Raw genomic sequence first — 23232 nt, 5'->3', positions numbered from 1 at the left:
CACAGGAAACCGGATTGCATTAAATCATGGATCAAGTCGTTCGCTATTGAGAGGGGAAAACATGAATTTTGTATCACCAAGGTTAAGATTTTGGTTCCAAGCATGTTTCATCCATAGCCATCCATGACATCAAATAAGTATCGAAGTGTAGCATCATCATCAAATGAAGAGAGCATAAAAAAGTGACAATCAAATAAGTACATAACTGCCAAATTTACTGGATTGGTCAAGAAAATCTTGTGCGAGATGCATTCTAAACCATAAATAATATGCTGCAGATTGGGTCATACCTGAGGTGTTGGAATATAAAGACTGTTTTCTTTGTATTTGATCCTGGTCATATCTTCAAGGCCGGTAGCACTGCCAAGAGTACCAGGAGAACTTATGGTGAAGCCAGCTGGATTGGCATAGTTTCCATACCCAGTTGGGCTTCCTGTAGGAACTGGTTTGTACTGTGAGGGAGCATACTTCATGCTACCTGCAGTTATGTGTGAATTTGCTCCTGGCATCAGAACATAGTTGTTCCCATTTGATGGATGAGGATATGCAGTGTTGCTTGAATAGTTGGGCACGGCCATTGGCGGGACATACACCGGAGAGAGGATATGACGATACGGCACAAAATTAGGGTAGTGTGAGATGTGAACTTGTGGGTACAGCTGACCTATCGGCTGCTGCTGCGGCTGAACTAGCGGCTGCGGCTGAACCATGGTGATGCTTGAAGAAGGGCTGCTGCTCGCTGCATGTGAGTTCCAGACCTGCAGCAGTAAAGGTGCTGAATAGTCACAATAATTAATGATACTCATAAAAGTAGTGTGATGGTGAACAGAAACATGAGCACTTAAACACACCATTTAAATACATCCTGAAATTCTGATAGTACTGGACCAAAACAAGGATTGAAATTTCACCCACTTAAAAATTATAATGATCCCAAACTGACCAAAATTTTTGGTTTCAGTCAGCTTCAGCCAGTTTTGTGTAGAGGAGCTGTGTCATGGGTGAGAAAGAAAAGGAAAAGGTCCAGACAAAACCATTGTTATCAGTTTTTGAAACCAAAAATGAAAAAAAATCATGGTCCAAATCAATCCACTTGTATCAGCTTTAGAAACCAAAAAGGAAAAAAAACATGGAACGCAGGGATGAAAATATTCTTGCCAGAATGTACATGCAAGCTTTACAATAGTTAAGATGAATATTCTCAGTTGCTACAATTTCTGCTACTAATCAATACAGATGATTTAAAGCATAACAAACAGTTACAAATATTACATAGCCAAGAAAGCAATGAAGAAGACATCTAAATAGGTTGGGGAGCAAGCAAATGTACCTCAGATGGTGAAGATAAACCTTGTGGGCGTACATTATCTTCCATAGCTGTCCTGAAAAATGGGGCATCATAACTCATTTGGGGGTAGTATGCCTGTTTCAAAGAAAAAGGACGCCATTTAATGAGTAGTATACAATCTTCCTAAAGCAGAGACTACACTTATAATTAAATTGTAAAATGTAGCAACATATCTTGCAAAACTGGCTTCCACTGCCTTGACTTATTATTCACATTTAAAACACAACAGATTCTTAAGATACTTGATAGTTGGACTTACTGAGAAACTTGGCAGGTCTGATTGATTTCGGAGTTGCTGTGTTTCCACTGAACTGTAGGGAGGGCTGTCCCTTTGGACCAACCCAATATCCTCAAAACTCCCAATATCTTGAGGACTTAAGGACTCACTATTTCCAGGTTGTGCTTCCTCATATTCTGTAGATGATGCGATAGAGTCAGGTTGGGAAGTTCTAGCTTGGCCATCCACAACATCTCCTTCGTTGGCAGCAGAAGCATCCTCACTGGAGCCTGCTGGGCCAGTTGCCAGTATACTGCCAGACATCTAATTAAATATAAGTATACTACCATATCTAGAACCAAAACAGAAAAAAGCGACTACAGCCTCCACAATAATAGCCGCAAATGAGAAAAGGCATCTAGGCCCTCAACTTTCAAATGGGTTTATAAAAAAAAATAGAAATCAAATAACAAGTCAAGCAACCATATATAACTCCTGCATTGGATAGTTAAAGCTGAGAAGTTAAATAAAACACATAATCTGACAACATTAATTTTTTAGCATTATGAGATAGTAATACCTAAATTATGTCGTGGTTATTGTAGAAAGTACAATCAGATTATAAGGGAAAAAAGGCAATACTTTAGGGTAGGTTCATTAATCTCTTGTGCATTTTCAAAAGCCTGAAGAGTGGATGTGTACCCGTTAGCAGAGTCAAAACCAGCTCCAAAACTACCAAATGTCAGCCGAATATGTTCCGACTCTGGCACTTGGAGATGCAGAGGCATGATTACATGCTGGGTTTCCAAAATGTTGACTTGTGAAAGTTTCTCTGACAAGCCAGGAACATCCACTGGGTTTGGGCTACCAGAACCATCAGCATGAGGAGAGGATGAAGATGTTTCAATCACACTAGGCCTAACTGCAGTCTTCTGACTTGATTTTGGTTTCCACTCCATGTTGGACTGCACAGCTGTTTAACCCAATATTTAAAAGTTGTAAGTAACGATATCAGTATAGCAGACATGATTGTTCCATCTGCTCAGGCTTGAAAAATTATATCATGTAAAATATATAAGTTAGCATCTAAAAGTTATATCATTTCAAAATTATATCATTTAAAATTCAAGCCCAAATTTGTACACACAAATTAACCTTAAAGCCTCATAAAAATTCCTGAGAGAATAAATTTCCTAGTTATTTTTTATGTATAATTTGTTATTTGCATTATCCTTGTTAAGTAGAATTATATAAAGTGACAATCCTTAACTCAATCAAAGTGGAATATGAACAGTTTGAAAGAATGTGTTTCACCAATGGCTTGAACATAGTTGATAATAAAAAAGATCAACATTTACTTCTTAATAACAATCCCACACTTTTTAAAGAAGAGATGCATCTCCCAAGCCAATAAACAAATGACTAAAAAGAACTGTTCAAACGACAAATGTTCCTGCACTATTCAAGGCTTCAATACTGCTAATTGTAATACGCCCAATAGATCAGAAGTGAATCCTTCACATTGTTAAGTCAACCAATCAAGGTTTTAAACCGCTACCAAACCTCGTACCATTTTTCCATTGAACAATATGGTACAGGTATTGACAGTATGTACAAAAACTGACAGTTCCATAAAAAATGAACTACCAGTGCACACCAGCAAGTTGGCAAGGTACTATTGGTACACTGCTAAGGAACCATATGGATGGTTCATACTGGTATACATGGATTCAGCATCCAAACACCCATTTCGGTGCTGATTTCATGCAAAACATTATTGATAACAATCTTTGTGTCCTGTTCCAGTGGTTTTTGAATCCATGCAACTGATGCATTCTTTCTAATTCATAGACAGCAAGTAGCATCACATAAAAGCTTATAGCTATCCCATAATATATGTTGTTAGGAATTAGTGCCAAGACTAAATAATGTAGATTTAGTAAAGTTAAAACCACTTTGAAATCGAGTCATCCAGTGTTTTGACAATTGAAAAATTGATGTATCATAGTTTGATCTATAAAAACAACCTAACATGAATGGTATACACCAATGTGAATGAGACAAGAATCCTTTGTGGTAATCCATTAATCTCAAACACTAATAAGGTTCTCTCTCAAGAGAACTCACAATTCTTGCTCTCTTTATGTAATAAAATAACTCAAGAATCATAGGATAACAGCAACACACATGACGACACAGCTTTGTCTAAAAAAAAAAAAGGCCAGCCACTTAGAAGATGACAGACAGGTGAAGTAGCTTAATCACTGTCAGAACTTATGATTTGTTCATAGAGTCCTTGTAGTAGCCCCTACTCCATTTTTTGAGCAAAAAGTGTATACCAAACCTCTTTGTTCTAGCAACAGCACCTTTTCCTTTCAGCAATGCATCAATATTCTCTAGTCCTCGTTTAATGTGCATCACTAATTCACCTCACCTCTGGAAGCACCTAACCCAACCACTTCAGAAGAGACGCAGAATTTGCATGAAATCTTTTCAATATTCCTTCCACTTACAATGTATAGATTTCACAAAAGACATCCAAATTCTAGTCATGAACAAGACAAGAACCACTCAATTATCGCACAGCACCATTCCACATCTATCACCTATTTTTCTTGGCATACCTATAGTTTACCAAGAATATAAATATATCCATGACATATAATATGTCCCAGAGCCAAGACATCATGCATGACTCTTAAAGAAATTCCTACAAAGTGGAAAAGCATGTTGTCCAATTAATTAAGGCATTAAAACATGATTCAATAGACAAGCGAATCGGTTAAACAAATAAAATTCTGGGGAAATTCAACAAATCTGACTAAGCAACCCAAAACTGCTCAGGTGAATATGATGAATCTTTAATTAATGTCAAACCCTAGTGAGATCCCTCTTTCAAAATTCTTCATTGGCCAAGTAACAACCTCTCACCACCACCAAGAACTGTCTATAATACCACAATAGAAACATCACTCCCTCATGAAACAAGAACAGGCCATCATCAAGCCCTCTCGCTATAAATAGTCCAAACCACACAAGAGGGGAAAGCCTTATCCATATGACAATGACCAGGGTTGACAGGAAAGGTGCAATTTAAGATGGCATTAGGACCAGGCAGGTCAACACAACCCTAACCAAGGTTACTATCATTGCTAGTACAAAAAGCCTCACACAAGCTTATTCAAAATGTCATTGTTTCATTGGCACACATTTCAAACTTTTGCAGCCATATTCCAACAAATAGCTGATTTTATGGGCAACACTCCAATCTTCCAATCCATCACAAGGCATAAGATAAGCAACCTTCCAAGATTAATTAAATCTCCTTTTGATTACAGTCTCAAAGCAGGACTTCAACTTTATTGAAAGTTATGCTTCCCCCAACAGGCTAAAATATATCTTCATGATTATAACCATTATTGCAACACAAAATCTACTTCCACTTTGTGCACCTAGTCATCCATTACATCCAGCCTTTTCCCAACTAGTCATTCATCAGCTACATCAAAAATTAGCTCCAACTACTAGTTCTCCAAGAGAATGTCAAAACTCAGAATTTCTTGTTTGCATTCCTTGGAAGTCATTCTTTGAATATATGCCCTTTACATTCAATTACAAGAGAAAGAAATTTGACAAAACAGAAATGCTTCACAGAAATTGTATTGGATTTCCTTCAAAGCACAAAGTAAACAAGTTTTATACACGTACCATGGTATACGAATAGAAATATATGATAGTGTAGAAGACCAGGCTGTCATTTCATACAAGAAATGATGTTAAGATTGCAGAAAATAATTTCAAAATAGCATTTTAACAATAGTAATAAAAAGCCTGCAGCTATCAGGACTACTGGAGCTTGTATACTGTAACATCAGCAAGGGATCATATGATAGCATGAACTGAAACTAATCAATATTTTAAGACAACCAGTATAAGCACGGAATATGAGAAACGCATATCTCACAAGAAACGCAAAATTTTTAAAAAAAGTTCACGAAAATTGTACCTTTCTGGTGACCCACAGGTGGCTGGTAAAGTCTGCTATGGTGTTGACTAGCTGAAAATGACCTGCCAAAAGATGTGCTAGACAAGACAGGCTCTGAAGAAGGTGTCTGGATGAGTTGATTGCTCCTAGACATGGCAGCAGACTGAATAGATGATTTTGCAGGCGATGAGGTATCTTTTTCCAATAAAGGAACTGAAATGGAACTACTCGAAACAGATGAATGCACGGTAGGATAATTAGAAGATTGTTTCCGAACACCCACTGCTCCTACTTCACGCCGAATAGCGCCAACTGTTCCAGCTGATCTGGAATCAGACGGAACATGAACTGGATCTGAAGATGACCAATACAACCCGATGACAGAGTTGGTTGATGTCAATTTAGATTGTGACTTGGAATTGTTATGGACCTCTTTCTGTGCCTCTGAAATAGAGATCATTGGCTGTGTCTCTTGAGGTAGTAATGGCCTGTCTGAATCTTTGGCATGATACGCTTCAGAATGACAAGGCTCATTTCCACTTTTAGTTAGCACGTGCCCCTCCGAGTTCTTGGCAGCCATTTTTTTCCGATGAGTTGGAACCCAAGCAGAGCTACAGTGAAAAAGTATGGATAAGCAGCCACACCAAAAGATCTAACAATTATTGATTTTAGATCGATGTGAACACATGCAAACACAAGCAGCAGGATTGATAAGGCTGCTGTACAGCAGACAGAGAACTGGTCTCATGGTACTATATATCAATAAGAATACCTTTAAGGCCTTGCACATAAATCACATAACATACAATATCAGCCTGATAAGCTATTGTGGAAGATATTTAAAATAAAAGGTATGAAACATAAATTAAAAATGACACAATAATCTCGATGCATAAGGGATAGTAAAAAATGTAACAAGTAGGATCAAGATGAAATAGAGCATTTGAACTAACAAAAAATAAAAAAAATCAGCAAATGTAATTTCATGTATTCATTGCATTCAGATCATTTGGGGAAAATGGGGGAGGGGTCATTCATCTTAGAAAATTAACATGTAATAACCGCAAGAACATTAAGCTTTGGAAGAGAACAAAAAATTCGCCTAAATGTTGATGACCAAGGAAGTAAACCTGAAAAAAATGATCCAAAATTTGGACAAAAGAGTTAAATAAGATTAAGAATAGGCTATTTAGATACAGAGATTTCAGGGCGTGGCACAAGGGTATCTGGAAAATGATTTCCATTTGCCAAATCATTGATTAAAAAAACATGTAAAAATCCAGTCATGTTACTGTAAGATGAAATAACTAATCGATTCAAAGCTGAAAAACATAAAACAAAAGAGATGAGGGAAAGAAATAGGAAAACAAATGTAATATAAACAAAAAAGAAATGACAGGGAAATTAAGTTGTTAAAACCCTAAGGAGGAAAAAGGACCATGTCAGTCCACCATCTTCGGGTCCTTGACCCCGTAACAGGCTAATTTTATGGGTTTGCTATGACCATCAATTTCGTGGAAGGCAGTCTGTGTCAAACAAGAACTAGCCAATTATTCGTTCCCCAGTTAATTGTACAAGTTTAAAGGGTTTAGTCATAACAAGGGAATTGCCCATAGAAGTCAAGTTATGTAGGAGTTTCCTTGAGCAAAATGGTTGTCCTTCATGGGTTAATAAATGTTGTTTGAGAACTTACTAGAATTCACTTTTGAGAACCTTATGCATAAGCCCTAAATTTATGCAAAATATCTGTCAAAGTCACTCAGGAAATCCAAGGTAGCATTTGATACGCTAGACCAATTGTTGTGCCGTAGAAATACGCTAGACGTGCCCAATTAGGTGAAATTTTTGAATTAGATCGGGCTACTTTGAAATCCGATGGTGTTTTTCGTAGCAGTCCAAGGGGTTGGTTCACTTTTGGGCATGCTACGTTTGCTTATTCAATATTTCGGCATTCCCGCCGGTGGGAAGTGTAATGAATGCAGTCAGGGTTACATTGCTGCATTTGTAACAATATTTCCGATGTTTGGCTTAGGAAGTTTTTACATAGAATAAACTAAAATCTCATGTATGTTTGCCTGTAAATGAGAACTAGAACTATATTTGGTTGTACTATTAAAGAAGTACTAATTATGTCTCCACCAACCACTGTCCTTGTTGGGACTTCATTGTAAAGATGCCTCTGAAGCCTTTTCCAATCATAGTAGTTTGTCTTACAGCCAATGTTGCTGTAAGACGAAAATGATGCAAAAGGGCCCCCAAATGCAGTTTGACTTGCAGGATTTTGGTCAACTTATGATAATCCAAACACTGGAAAAGAGCCATCTCCTGCGACCATGATTCACTTACACCCAGTTGCTATATCCAATCGCAAACTAAAAGGAACCAAATTCAAATGAAACCACTGTATGTTATATATTTGTTCCATTAAAAGAACAAATAAATAAATCCCTTTCACATCTCCCTCAAGATATGTCATCCAAATGCATTAGCTTGATATGCTGTTGTTTCTGCAATAGCTTGTATTATTCACTCTCTTCCTGAATTCTTTGATTAGACTACATGCAGCCCAATGCTACCTGCACACTCGAATTTTTGGGACTTTTGGAGTGCAACTATTTCAAGACACATGGACAGAATACAGCATAAGAGGACACTGCAAGGAAGCCCAAAAACAGAATTTACTGCTTATGTCAGCTAGAAGTTTTGCTACTCGGAACTGTTTCCTAGAAAGGTCCTATCGAGTGCAGTTATGGTACCTCAATTCTCTATAATTTTAGGTGTTAAACAATTTTAGCTTAACTTTAGACACTTCTAGAAAGGATCATCAGATCATACTTTTCCCCTTTGTTTCCAATTCATATGAAACATATTAGAATGCAAGCTTCCGGGTAAGGTACCCCCACTGGCTAATACTTAATCTAGTAGCCCAAATGTTATAAATTTCTTCCTTATTTAACTTTAAATAATCATATATAAAAAATGCCTCAGTATTTATCTTTTAAAGGTTCACAGTTTGAAACTTTTGCAACACCCTCAGAGGTAATACATGTACCAAATGCCTGGTGATATTTGAAAAGCATTGAGAATCTAGCCAAAAAAGGAGAAGGAAAAAAAAAAGAAACCGTACTTGCTATATTTGGATCCTGTACAGGTGAGGAGAAGAAAATGAAAAACCAGGGAAATCTGTCAACATGGGTAATCTCTACATAGAAAAAGCATGTGCTGAAGCTACGGTTGGTTGCTGCAAGAGCAGGGGAAAAATTTCCCTAGCTCTTTCTGCAATTAAGTTTTGCTTGGGGAAATCTACAAAAATAATGCTTTGAACAATCAATGGTTACTGCTCTAAGAGTGACTCATCCACGAAATGCCTCTATCAAACATGGTTAGCATATTCATAACATGACATGATTTAAAATTTTATCTGGAACATTTTATTTTAGGTAAAATTTGAAATTTCGTATATACTAATAGGTAATTCAATTCAGATGCCAAAACACGTTTTACCTTGTCTCGGAGTGCTTTTAGTACCTCAGAGCGACATGGATATGATTTTGTTCAAGATATATTGATTTCCAACCAAAATCTGAGATGAACATGAACTAGGGGAAAAGAAAAGATAATCATACCTCTTCTCTGGAACATCTGATACAACTTGTTCATTACCAGAAGCTGAATGTTGAATGGACTCTGACTTAACATCCCTACTGGCACTTTGGTTCACTCTGTTGTCCCTCACAATACGAAATTCTTGGCTGATTCCTGCATCTAGTCATATCTTATCCTTCAGATATATATTCATAAACTTAATTATAGCATTAAGATCCATTCGAACCTCTGATAATGTTGACCATTCTGTAAAAAGATAGAGGTTTTAATATAGATCAAAGTTCCAGAACAACAATATATATGCATGAGATATTTTTTTACAGCTAGGCAAAACATTTATACAACAAAGCATCGAGTTAGCAAAGCATGGCCAGACTTCTTTCAAATAAATTATTTGTTTATACGTTATATCCATATTGAGTGCCACACAAGTTATCATTTGACATCAGTAAAAGCACAAACAGCATGTAGCAGCACAAGTGCCAATAAGTTCATGAATGACACAGAGACAATATTCATGCTTGCATTCTCCTTTTGCTTGATTGCATCATAGATCATTAAAACCACACTCTCTAGTTAATAAACATTCAAAAAATGGCAAAGAAATACATACTATTATCTACTTATGGGGAAGGAAAGAGCCCGATTGTCCTCTAATTTGAATATGCAATAAACTGATGCAGAATATGTAGATTGAGATCAAACAGCAAAGATGGGTAAAAGGCATGCTCATCAATAAAATATGTGTCATAGCTTCTAGAAGGTTTTTAAGTTTTGGATGAAACTGCTCCAATTCAGCTGAAATGGAACAGTTTTGGCCAAGACCTTCCGAGGCTCACCAATATTTTGGTTTCAGCCAGTTTCGTTTGGTTTTACCCTTAGTTTCAGCCAAAACTGACCAAGATTCTTATTTCTTGTTAAATAGATGTTCAATGAGTATAACTAGAAGAAAATAGAAGTTCCTATGAAGCTTAAAATCTCTGAAATGATCGGCTTATTGTCTAGCTTAAGTGCATCTGTTCCTAAAGTGTGTGCGTGCATGTGGCGCAGGCGCATGAGAGAGAAAGAGAGAGAGGTTGTAGGATTCAGCATATTGGTATAAGAGCGTGAATGTGTCCTGCTCCAGCGCACATGTTTAATTTATTAGTAGCACATTGAATACAATGATCAAGAAAATTTGCATGCAGCAAAGGTATAAAGCCATTTTAAAAAGGTAGGGAACATATTCATATGATTTAATAAACTACCTACGTTAAACTTTAAGCAAGATCACTTTGTCATGTGCATAAGCATTGTTGAAAGTTTTGACATGACCACTGCATGACAGTTATGTCAAGTTTGATAAATAGAGACCAATAAGCGTCAAAGAACAATAATATGGAGGTATTTTTTTTTAAGTCATGAAGATACTAGAACAACCACAAAGCATACTAAGTAATAGCTACAATATATACTAAGGTTAGTCAATAGATGAAGTGCCTCAATAATCAAAAAGGATCATTGACAATTTTTAAAAACATGAAGGAAAAAGGTTGAATTTGATAATAAGTCAAATACAATATAATGAATGGAAAACATGCCTCGATTTACTTTATTGTATCTTAATTTTCTATTTTTGGATTTTATTTTTATTTTTGACTAAAACTCTGAAACTTTGAGCAAAACCACCAAAATTGAAACTCTACCCAGGGGAATTAAATTGAAACCGAAATCAGGGATCAAAACACTGGGTACTACCATGGAAGGAGTCATAAGCATGCCTCCTAGAGGTTTATTCTCTATACAAAAGCAACGAGCAAAAATTAAAATTTAGATAATAGCATCGTATGCTGAACCAGCCCGTACCGGCCAATTCAGCCCTTACCGGACCGGTCTGGTGGCCTACCGGTACAATTCCGCCGTAGAAACCGGTATACGCCGGAGCCGGAGAAGAAAGGGAGAAACAGCGAGCGAGCGGGGGCAGGAGGGAGAAGAAGCCGCCGCGGACGCTTGCGAAGGGCTGCGGGGAGGCGGCGGAGGATATGGCGATGCAGCGGAGAACGCGGGGGCACGGCGGAGGCCGAGGCTGCGGCCGTGTCCCCTATTTCGAAAGAAACACGGGATGCCGCTGCGGAAAAAAATTTGGCTCAATAATCAAAAAGGATCATTCTCAAATTTTTTAATTTCAAAATTTTTAAGTGAAGTTGGCAAACCATCTACCGACTTCACTTAAAAATCTCCATTTTTTTCCGCAGCGGCGTCCTCTATTTCGACCGCAACCTTGGCCTTCGCCCTCCCCCCCCCCCCCCCGCCACCCCTCTGCGGGAGTCTACGGCCTCTCCCTCTCCCTCCCTCCTCTGCTCGCTCGCTCACTCTCTTCTCCTTCTCCGGCTCCGGCTGGGCTCTCCCGGTACGGGTCCGGTACCAAGACGGTACCAAACGAGCTGAACTGGTCCAATCGCCGACCGTTACGGCTTCCGATACCGGTTCAACATACCCTAGATAATAGGAATTACAAAAACTGTCTTTTTATACACATGCACACAAATAACATGAAATGTTTAACATTCCCTCCTCCTGATACCTAAGAACTCAATTGTGTGGCATAGTCCAACTGATTAGCTAGTTAGAACAAACTAAAGAATCAAAACAAGTAATAAATGATCACTCAAGATTAATTCACTCATATAACAAAAATTTACTATAATTTATCAAACAAATAAATGATAACAAAAGAGATCTCCGTTGCAACCACTAGGTTAAATCTAGAGCACCCATTGTAAGATACAGTGTTTGATTAAAATTGAAACTTCTAATTGATATAGACTATAGCAACTATTGCACAATTCTTATTTCTCCCTTACAAACAATTATAAAAGCTGACAGGATGTTGAATTACCAGGTGCTGGTTTTCTAATAAAACCACCTCTCCTAGCATTTCGATCCCAAGATGTGTGAAATTTTGCCCACTGTACATTATGTTCCACGCGTTTATTAGTATCACCAGAACCCCTATACCCTGTATGCTGAGGCCATGATAAATATATGTATGAGTTAATGCAAAATCCAAATCTGCTTCATCAAAAGCATGGACAAAAGCAGTAATAAAATTCACATGGTATTAATACGATAAGGTACCCATCATGGTTGCTACAGAAAGTGTGGAGGTTAAACAACTTGCAGAAGAACTTTAATGCTTATTTAACAGAAAGATGAAAATGAACACATCATACAAGTTTTACAATGCATGTCATAATTTTTTTTTGCTTAGGATGTCATAAAAATTTTCAAAATACCATTATTAAAAGTCAATCCAAAGGTGGACTTTTCCATTTACTTACAATTCACTGGGCATCTTTAGAGCACAATGATGCAGACAGACAATAGCCAACTCTGTTGCATCATCAGATGTTTTTCACTATATTTTCTTCAAAATGCCTCGACCCTTCTTTAAATAAGAGATCCATGAACTACTGGTGTTGTACTTGAAAATAAGCCTCTCCAATTAGCAATCACTCCTTTTCATTCCTAAATTCAACCTCCTTCACTATCTGCATCTCTTTTCGTTGAACCAATACAGGAGGTCATACCCGCCAGCGACCGGTTTGATATGGTAAAGGTCCTTTCCATGTCATTTTGAGGTGCACCGAAAATAAAGAGAAGGGCAAAGGGAGAAAAGGAGAGAGGAAGAGAGAGAACGGGAGAGGGAGGCAGGAAAAGAGGAAGGGGGAGAGAGATGGGGGGAGGCTTACCGATGAAGAGGAGTGAGCGATTGGAAGAAGAAGCGGAGGGCCAAGGGCTAAACCCTAACTCTAGCAAAGCGAGAATCAAAGAGAGAGAGAGAGAGGAGGCTTACCAATGATGGCCGAGGGGGGAGCGTGCAGCATCCGATAGCCTTGAACCATGGAATCCGTCAAACAAGGCGGGGGGTAGGGGGGAACCGTTGAAAACATCGAACCAGTAGGGGTGGTGGAGAGGTTTTATAGCTGAACCGACCAGACCCACTACACCGTTCCGATTTGGCATTGATTTGGTCCAATACAAACTGAATCGGCCGATTCAGGTCGATTCAGCTATCACTGCTTCTTTCCACCTTGTAGTCACTCTTAAATATTTCTTATATCATCTTAACATGCTTGACATTCACCTAAACTTTTAAGTATCATTTCTTTGGGATTTTTTTTTCTAAAAACATCCTAAAATTTTGTGATCTTGTAGAATCCTAGAGGTCATTAGTTGAGTCTAGTCCAGCTCTTGATCTCTCATCTCATCATCTTCATCCTCGATTTAGCGAGTAGGTTCGACCCATGCATATGTTGTTCTTCTTTTGCTTTGTTACGTAGCCTTTCTGCTTTGTTGCCCACCATTGTGCCAATTTGTGTTTCTTATCTTTTTATCTTAAGGATCAGTTTTAGTAGTACAGGCCGGTATGACATTCTGTAGCAAGCAGAAAGCCCCCATACCGACTGGTACTTGCATCCATCATCTCATGGTTATTTTTCAACATTTCAACCTTCTTCAAATCTATCTGCACTTCTTTAGATTCAAATGCTAATCATGTATCCTTCCTTGGGACATGATCTCTAGCATGTCCTGCACATTTTTAAATTTATCAATTGTCTCGGATCAGTCATCTGTTTTACTTCAAAGCTAAATTAGCTCCTACCATTATCTTTCAAGGTAGGACTTTTTTTTTTTGTTGGTACATTCAAGGTAGGACTTTAATTTTAAATTTTTTGCTTCAATATTTCAGCCAAATCATTTTGTAATTATTTCCACAAGAATCGATTCTATGACTATGCCACATCCACTAAACACATCCTCCCATCAGCATTGCCAGCTCTAAATTTGTAGCTTCATCTAGCTGCAGTGGTACTTTATTGCTCCCAAAAGATGTAATTTGCAAGTCAACCTTGCAGCAGTTAAAGTAACCAGCATGCCCACTTTGTTGTTGCTCAAACATCAGCTAATTGATCTTGTCAACTTCCTGCATCATCAGCCTCCACAGCTTACAAGTGCATATTTTAGTCCACCTCTAATGCTTCCTTTCAACATCAAATCTTAGTTGCCAGCATTAGGCGTAAGTGCAGGAGTAAGAGACGATGAAGGAAAGTGAATATTTTAGAAACACTTTTAGTAAGGTTTGAGATTCTCAGAAGATTCTGGAGCAAGTCACTGCCCTAGGTGGAAGTTTCCTACTAAGCATCAAACCACCATGGTTCCATGTTTACACATCATGGAAACATCTCCTATAAACTATCTTGTACACCAAGCAACCACATCATTAAAATTGCACTATTCTTTCTTTATCAATCAATTTAGTGCTTCAAGGAACCCCTCATGAAGTGTAAAGCACCCTCCAGCATCATATATCTATCAGCTCATTCCTTTGGCCACATCTTAACTGAAATTCTTATGCCTCTCTAGGCTGCTTTACTTGACAATCTTTTGCCTCTATGGATCCCTTTCTTAACTTACTATCAATCATCAATAAGGTCTCTATCATGGAAAATTTTTGGTGTATCATCGACCTTGAGTTTAAGGGCCATGGTTAAGTTCCCTGGCATCCATATATTAAGACATTACATCATCACTTAAGTCGATTATTTTCTGTAGCAATCATAAATTACATATTTTAAATGATGCATATAGGACCAAAACATGCTTTGCAAGTGCCAAACTGACAAGGCGTAAGACACATGCATTTATCCTATATAAGTACTCTTTTTTTTCACTATATATTTCAAATTATACCATCATCATTTCATTATATTTCTCTTGACATATTTCTTTTTTGGTAATTCTCTTGAAACAGTTCTTTGTTGAAGGAATAGAAAATGAGCTTGTCATTTAATTGCAAAATTTTAAAGTCAAAAAAAAAAAAAAAAATCCAAAGTAACTGTTCATAAAGAGCAAGGTTATGGTAGAATAAGCTTCAAAAGCTCTACCAAACATGGAACTGCAAATGCATACTCCTAATAAGCCCCTAGATCCTAAGCCTAATTTTAGTGTGGCTTGTATATGTCAAACCTCATAAAGAAAAAGGGTTTATTTTGACTTCTCCCATGAGGCAGCTTTAAAGATGAATGTGAGACATCATATGTACAATCTGCATATAACTTGTCACAACAAAAACCCTTGTAACATGAAGACTGCCCAATCCCTAGCAAACCTATGGGTTTACAAAGGAAAAAGAATGAAAGGTAACATAAAGGGACTCGAAACTTCTAATTCATCAAATCAGAAAACTGAACAGAAAAAAACCCATAAAGTAACCCATTGAAGAGGACAAGTGACCAAGAGAATAGTCATTTGGCTCTATATCTTGACCTACCTCACCATCCACACATGCAAAAGTTCTACTGATTCTACAAAATTGTAAAAGATCAATTAAAAAAATTATACAAAGAAAGAATAGGTTCACCCTCTCATGAACACATTGACATAATCCAAATCTTTGGTTACAAAACACAACTATGGAACAAAATCAAGCATAAACTTAGAAAGATAATTAAATAATTATTAATATTATAAATACAAAATTAATTATAATTTACTGCAACTTTATGTATTAAACAAAGTCTACAACCATAACCATCAAGCCTTGTCCCAATTATCCACCATCAGATATGATCCAATTTTCTACTGTAAAAAAACTAACAAATTGATATGAGCAGGTAATAGCATTTTCAGCATTTTGCAAGCTCTCTCCCCTAAAGGCCAGTTTTATGGTGCAGGAAAAATAACTGTCTGTCCACATGAACTTTTATATTCTCATTCTGAGAAAGGAGCTCTCAAAGATAGTTGGCTAGAAATGCTAGAATCTTTGAAGGCCACAACATGAGACCACAAACTGTTCTGAGGAAAGCTATCCAGCCAGCATTTGACAGTTGGCCACCAACACCACAAGTTGCTTTGTAGCTGGGGAAAATTGGGGCCCAAAAATGCAGCTTCTGCAATGGAACAAGTGATCCACTTAACTTAGGAGCCTCCATCCACTAGCTTCCTCGAGATCAGGTGTTAATGGTGGTGCAGAGTTCATCATTTGAGATAGCAACAAGAATTTATTAGCGGCTGGAGGTTCTCATCTATATGACACTAACTTCCCAATGGCCGGGCTGAGTGTGGCATGAGAATTGGGATTTGGGAAGGCTTACCATTTGCCACTTCTGTTCTTGGTGCAAGTCATATCTCCTTAGAAGGTGACTCTCTCACTGTAATCAACTAGGTTAACAATTGTCCCAGTTCTTCTGATCTGCATCTACTTTCATGACATTTGGATGACAATCTCTACATGGTGGGCTTTCAATTTTCACATGTCTACAAGGAAGTAGCAGGACCACATAGAGTTTCCATTGATGCCGCTAATCATACAGGTCATTTTGTTTGGGACTCTCTTTATTCCAAAAGCTATGAGGATCTTTTGTTTTCTAAGTCTCATGGATGTATTTACTCTAGGTATTGTATTGTAATATATCCACCTTAACCACCCCCCCCCCCCTCACACACACACACAAAAAAAAGGATATATACATGAACTCATGATCCTGCAAATTCACCTTGCTTATTCACAGGTTTGTCGCATACATTCATCGTGTTGCTTTACAAAAGTTCCATTTTGAATAAGAGATACATGATGTATAAGTGTCTCACAAGTTCTTAAACAAAAAAGAAAATGCTAAATGCTGCTTTGCAATTAGCAAGTAATATTACTAAAAAGAAACATCAAGGACAAGCTATTATGTTTTCTATCATCTGATATGTTTTATCCTATATGTATACAAGATTATATGACATTGATGTTATAGCAACCATTGTTTGGGCTTAAAAGAAGCCTGTCTCCCTCCACTACCCCCCCCCCCCCCCCCAAAAAAAAGAAGCATACTTATGCCCACTTGTACATGCATGAGCAGATGCACCCACCCCGATACATGCATAGAAACATACCCAAACACATATATCTAACAGGGATTTAACGAACAGATGTTATTTTGTTTCCTTGTTATGCAGCAACAGTAACCATCTCATAACAGGACTAATTGTCAGTATTTGACTTTTCAGAATATAGCCATGGAGAGTTCGTGTAAAGTTACTTGCCAAAAGCAAACATTCAAGTCAAGAAATGGAACATCTTTCATCTAATCCATCGAAGGAACTATCATATTCATTAAAAACCTTTACCTAGACACTCCTTTGTATCCTCACCTGTACATAACCTTCCCAAATGTTAATTTCCCATCCCCAAACCTACTTTCAGATCAAATGTGCTTCTAAAAATAATTTTCTTCTTCCCTAACACTTTTCTTTTATTGAGAAGTATTATTAAGAAAAATAATAAGTATCAATCCCCACTTGAGACTTCTTTTTTCAAACAATGTCATTAATTGTTTCCCTTCCCAACATTAATTAGCCTTTGGTTGCTATCTTCTTAGCTATAGTTCTTTCCATTTGGACTAATTAAAAAAAAAGGCTACATCACCCTTCTCAATAACATGTCTTATCTCTAATTATTCTATCTTTTACTCAAAAAAATATATTTAATCTCCAAATAGTTCAACCCATCAACATCCATAATCCAAGTTGCAATATGAACTCTGACAGAATTTACTTCTATCCTGCAATCTTCATTTTCGCTAGTGCAAAAACCCGAAAGAATGACATAGCCATGTCTATTTCTCAACGAGAAAGGTACAGACTTGTAATGTTATTCAAAGCATCAGTTTAGCATGATCAACTAAAAGACACAACAAAAGGCTTTAGCAAAGTCAAGAAAACATCAAGTTTTGCATGCAACATACATCAAAAAAATTTCAGCTACATAAATCATGTGCCTAAGTAGCAAAAAGAAATATGTAAACTACATAACATACCATAGAATTACATGCATGCTAAAATAAACATATCATGTCAAAAAGGAAGAGAAAAATAGCTGCTAAAACTAATAAATAATAAATCAAATGAAACCAACAAAAAGTGTGATTAGATCCTAAAACTAGGGAACTAGCAGCTATAACATTGCCACATACCTCTTTATTTTTGTCCCTTTTCCTCTTAACCTCATGAAATGGATCTGCATTGGATAAATAAGATGTATAAATCAGATAAGGTGCAACAAAAACATTTCATTTGCACAATAGAGCGACAATTATTGACTAGTTAGATCAAAATATTGTCATTTTCCCATCAATCATGATATTCACTTAACATCATTGTCAATTTCATAACTTTGGGGTGGAGCATGGATGCCAAGTGCCAAGTGTATGGTGTCCAACACTACAACCTCGAAGGCACAACGTCTGTAGGGCTGAAAAAGAATCGAGATTCTGGCATATATGTATCCATATTTCTTCAACGAATACAAACAATAGATCTAGATATTAAATGGATACAAAAATTAGTATCCCCATTTGTTCTAAAAGGATATATATATATATATATATATATATATATATATATATATATATATATATATATATATATATGCATAGGATATTAAGCATATCTATATTTGTCCTAAACAAATACAAATACAAGTCATATTAGCTAGACCATAGTTTTTCTATCCAAATACAGATATGAGTAGGATATTATTTGGATATAAATCAGATTTTTAAGCATAATTAATGATGAAAACAATATTAATTAAATAATTATAGAGAATAGGAATATAATTCGCTATGCAAGTTGCATGTGACACATAGGAAACTAAAGATTTAAGGCATAGCTATCAAACCCAAACAGAGACCAATCTGGTCAAGGATCCATGTCACTAATTCAACTAGATTTGTACTAAAATATTAAAATAAAAAATTATGTAAAATAAAAATATAATAATAATTTTTGCATCAAATACTATCAATAGTCTTTAATTATAGCTAAATAAAATATAATCATAAGCTATCTATTTTTAGAGAGTTTGTAAGAAAAATTATACAAAACATAGGAATACATAGACGTTATTAATATTTTTAAATATTTTTAGCAACAAAAGCATGGAAATATCATGAAGATTAATTTTTATCTTTACCAATTTTTTAAAAACAATGATTAAAATATGAAATATCACAATATACAGCAAACTATTATTTAATGACCGGAACACATATTAAAAAGTAAAATAAACCACCTATGTAAAGTAGAAACACATATTGTAATTTGGTGGTCAAGTGCTTTCCATTTAAGTGGAAGGTCACTAGTTCAAATTCTAAGTTTTATGATTTATTTTTTTACCAGATATGTGGATCTGAATCCAAAAAAAAAATGAAATCCAAATACAACAAGATTTATAAATAAATATCCGAATTCGGGTCCGGATCAGATTGGATACCAAATTTTCCATCCAAACCGGATATTAAAATTCAGATTTTATCCAACCCGATTTCAGCCCTAGACGTCAGGGCACTTCCCTACATGAATACCTAGAAATATGAATGTATTTATCTAAGCTCCAAATGTATTTATCTAAGTTCCAATACTCAGATTTCATTTTTTGTTTGACCCTATTAAGTTTTAGTCAATAGTTTTGTTAATTTAGCCAGTTTCAATACTAGCTACATAGTTTTAGCTGAAAATAAATAACGACATAGAAAGACTTCAAAAAATTAAAAATATGTTAAAAAATACAAATGTTAAATATAATGAAACAAGTAAAATAAATTATTGGAGACAATTTAAGAGTATATTGCCTAATATGTGGTCTATGCAGAATTTATGACTGTCGTAGGCTGATATTTTCAGCAAGTTATTTAAAAAAAATAAAATTCATGTTTCCCATCATTTTTAAGTATGGAGATCACTCGGATGTTTAATTATACTTTCACATATGCAATGCAAAATGCCAATCGAAGAATGAACCTATTAGCATATGATCTGTAGATTACGTTTATAAGAAAAGAAATTAATACATAATTTTGTTATGCAAGTCGTAAAATATTTTCACTCAAAATTCATGAATGCACAGGGTCTGGGCCTTTAGAAATGCTGGTTGATATGTCATCAGCAATATCTTCCCCATGGCCTCAAATGGACATTGCGTCATTCTGGTAGGGATGAAGTATTTCACAAAATGGGTCAAACAAGCCGAATGAAAAAAATAAAAACCCACATTACCTTCTGGCTTCCATAGGAAAGAAGTTGAATTGGTCAAAACTGACTTTCTCCTCCCCTAACCAACTGCGGTTATGTAACTAGTCTCTTTCTTTTCCCTTCCCTCCCATTGTCCCCGTCCAAGCAGGCACAAGTATCTATTCTAATGTTAAGATATTAAATATTGACATAAACCAAGTTGGATCAAGCTAGGGCACGAAAATCCCTCTTTTGCCTGCCTCTATCTCGATGAGAGGAAATCAAAGCTCTCATTTTCTGTTGAGTAGTCGTTCGAGTAAATCTTGAATGAGCCCCAATAAAGGTTGATGCAAATAAACAAATTTTTGTTCGACGTTTTCGAACTGTATATCCTCGTCTAACTCTGGTCATTGAATCAAATTAAACCTTGATGAATAACTAATTAATTTCTCTTCTTTTAGTCATCCTTTACCCCTCGTCAATTAATAACAAAATGGATTATTCCGATATATAAAATATAAATTCCAATGGCTTTTGCTACTATGACTTTCCCCAAACCATGATTTTTTATTCCTTTCAAGCATTTCACCTGGAAATAAGAAATTCTAATGATACCAAATAAGAAAAATAGTAGGTTCCATCGTTTCTATGGGTTTTTTTTTAAAAAAACAATGACATCCTCTCTATACACCAGAGCCTCTTCTTTCATTTTATCAAATATTATTGTTAACTTGTATAGTTCACACTCTTTGGCTCTACCCATCAATTATACAGTAATAGTGCAAGTTTGGTTGGCTAAGACTGGGTCTAATCTAGTTGGTTTGCTCTAATCAAGTCAGGTCATCTCCACTCTAGCTGAGTCATGTTGAATAGGATTGCTTCAAATTGGCTGAGAGACCATAAAGGAGCCCACTTGAATACCTACTTTAACCATCTACCACTAAACTTCACCATGATCTAAGAATGATTTTACAAAAGGCACAAATTGTACATGTCATCAATTTCAAGCACACAAAATGACCAGAAATGACAACTGGACTATTTTTGTAAAACTTAATTCCCTTCTTCCAAATCTTATCTTCAAACTTCAAAGTGTGACTACTTTTGTCTTTCCAACTTTCACAGACTAATTATTTGGTGTCTAGGGTCCACTGGTTGCAAGGAACCCGGTGAAAAAAGAAAAAGGAAAGGAAAAATTTTTCCCTACAAAAGAGGGAGTGCAGTTTCAATCACAAGGGGATCGTTGTTGTCCGTGATTCATATCATTTCTCCAAGAGCGCCTTTGGTTTCAATTGTCTTTTCCAAAAGATTTTTGGCAGAAGACAGAAGCTTCACTTTTTCAAAAAGAAAATCCAGAAAATAATTTTCAGGAAACTTAGTTTCTGCCCAACCAAAAACGATGGAAAGTCAGATTTTCTAAAGAAAAGTAGTTTGCAAATTGTTCTCCTTGTAGCCAGAGAGAACTTTGTTGACTTGTCCTTTTCCTGCCTCCAGCATACACACTGAAGACTACTTATATAAGTTTGAAGTCATTTGAAAAACCAAGTTATATAGGTTATCCGTTGAATTAGCCATACAGCAGTTTCATGTTGATTTGAACAAAACAGTGCCACCGATATGCACCATTTTAATGAGCAAACGGCATTAATCAGACATATCACAAAAGCAAGCAAACATTGTGCACCGCCATTATACCATATTAACTACATATCATCAGCATCTAAGGTTCAGCCCATAGCACTGAACATATCGTCCACATAAAAATCACAACTTTAGCCATAGTTAACAACGCTTCACCAAATACATGCTTTTAGGGCTCGTTTGGTTCGCGGGAAAAGGAGGAAAAGTGTGGTCAATGAAAAAGTAATGAGATGTCTCTTGTTTGGTTGGAGTTTTCAAAGGAGAGAGATGGAAAAGTTGTATTCCCAAGGGAATATGATTCCTACATTTCATAGGAAAGTTACTTTTCCATGAAGCGAAAATCACTCCATCTTTATTTTTTCCCAAAAAGATCCTTCAGTATTAAAGAGGCATTAAAGACCCAATTTTTATTAAGGATATAATAGGAATTACACAACTTTTTCAGAAAAGTGAATGGCCAACCAAACATAAACACTTTAGAAATCTGTCACTTTTCCATGTTTAACCAAACATGCCAAAAGTACACTTTCAGGCATTCTCTTCCTAAAAATCTTCTTTCCAGAAATCATATTTTTAGGAGAGAAAATGCTTCCAGCGAACCAAATGAGCTCTTAGTAGTTAAATTCTGATTGTTTATATAGCCCAAGTGTCACCAAACTATTTCAGCACTATAACAAGTTAACAACAACCAGTGACCAAAAAATTTACGGTCAAATCACCGAATCAAACCCTAACAATTATCTTTCCAGAGGCAAATCCAAATAAATAGAAGGGGGAGAAAAAAAAAAGAGAAACGCGAATTGAGAAAAAGACACCAAAGAACAGGCCTTGGTTGAGCAATTTCTGGGCCGTCTCGTTGGGATCCATGTTGGTCTCCCTGAGCATGGCATAAATATCAGCGTCGGAGTGGTTGCCGACGATCTCCTTGATGGACTGGATGGTCTTTCGGATCCGAACGGAGACTACCTGACTCTCTCCGTCCAGCCTCGGGCCCAAGACCATCTCTCCCGCGATCTGGCGAGCGGCGGCGCTGAGAACGGCCGGTGGCGACGAAACCCTAGCACGACGGCGATCGAAGGAAGAACATCAAAGGAGAATTCGCGAGGAGAAGAAGAAGTAGAAGAAGGGGAGAGAGAGAAGAAGAGAAAAATGCGGCAGAAGAGAGAGAGAGAGAGAGAGAGAGGTTTTGGGGCAGGGAAGCCAGGGTTTTGAGAGCGAGCAATAGGAAACTTCGTCCCCAGGGGAGAAAAATGGAAGTTTCAATTTGGGGGGTATTTTGGGAAGGATGGAATGGCGAGAATGCCCCCGCGGGGAGGAAATGCAGGTACCGACTGCGGAGTCGTTGGCTGCCGCCGTTAGTCCCAAAAAGTACGGCGTATTCGGTGTCAGATT

At 36.8% G+C, this 23232-nt stretch overlaps 1 protein-coding gene across 8 annotated transcripts in view; it reads right to left on the bottom strand.

Moving 5' to 3' along the window:
* LOC103708646 (uncharacterized) overlaps positions 1-23232 on the bottom strand; it is a 23930-nt gene extending 698 nt beyond the window's left edge. Inside the window, exons 1-9 of one of the 8 annotated variants that reach the window (XM_026805248.3) lie at positions 22668-23232; positions 18162-18205; positions 12035-12161; positions 9177-9315; positions 5572-6161; positions 2268-2538; positions 1608-1878; positions 1331-1423; positions 291-758 (exon numbers count right to left, since the gene is read on the bottom strand). In XM_026805248.3, coding sequence (XP_026661049.3) covers positions 291-758; positions 1331-1423; positions 1608-1878; positions 2268-2538; positions 5572-6161; positions 9177-9315; positions 12035-12161; positions 18162-18205; positions 22668-22842 — 2178 coding nt within the window. In that variant the 5' untranslated portion in view covers positions 22843-23232. Of the gene's footprint in view, positions 1-290; positions 759-1330; positions 1424-1607; positions 1879-2207; positions 2539-5571; positions 6162-9176; positions 9316-9382; positions 9403-12034; positions 12165-18161; positions 18206-22667 lie in introns of those variants that run through there. The other 7 variants (XM_088721421.1, XM_039129403.2, XM_039129404.3 and 4 more) reach the window with 7 other exon arrangements.

This window comes from Phoenix dactylifera, chromosome 5 (assembly GCF_051530095.1).
Source record: "Phoenix dactylifera cultivar Ajwa chromosome 5, Ajwa_hap1_PhDact_Kaust_v1.1, whole genome shotgun sequence".
Taxonomy (NCBI): domain Eukaryota; kingdom Viridiplantae; phylum Streptophyta; class Magnoliopsida; order Arecales; family Arecaceae; genus Phoenix; species Phoenix dactylifera.
This window is presented reverse-complemented; position numbering and strand designations above follow the sequence as displayed.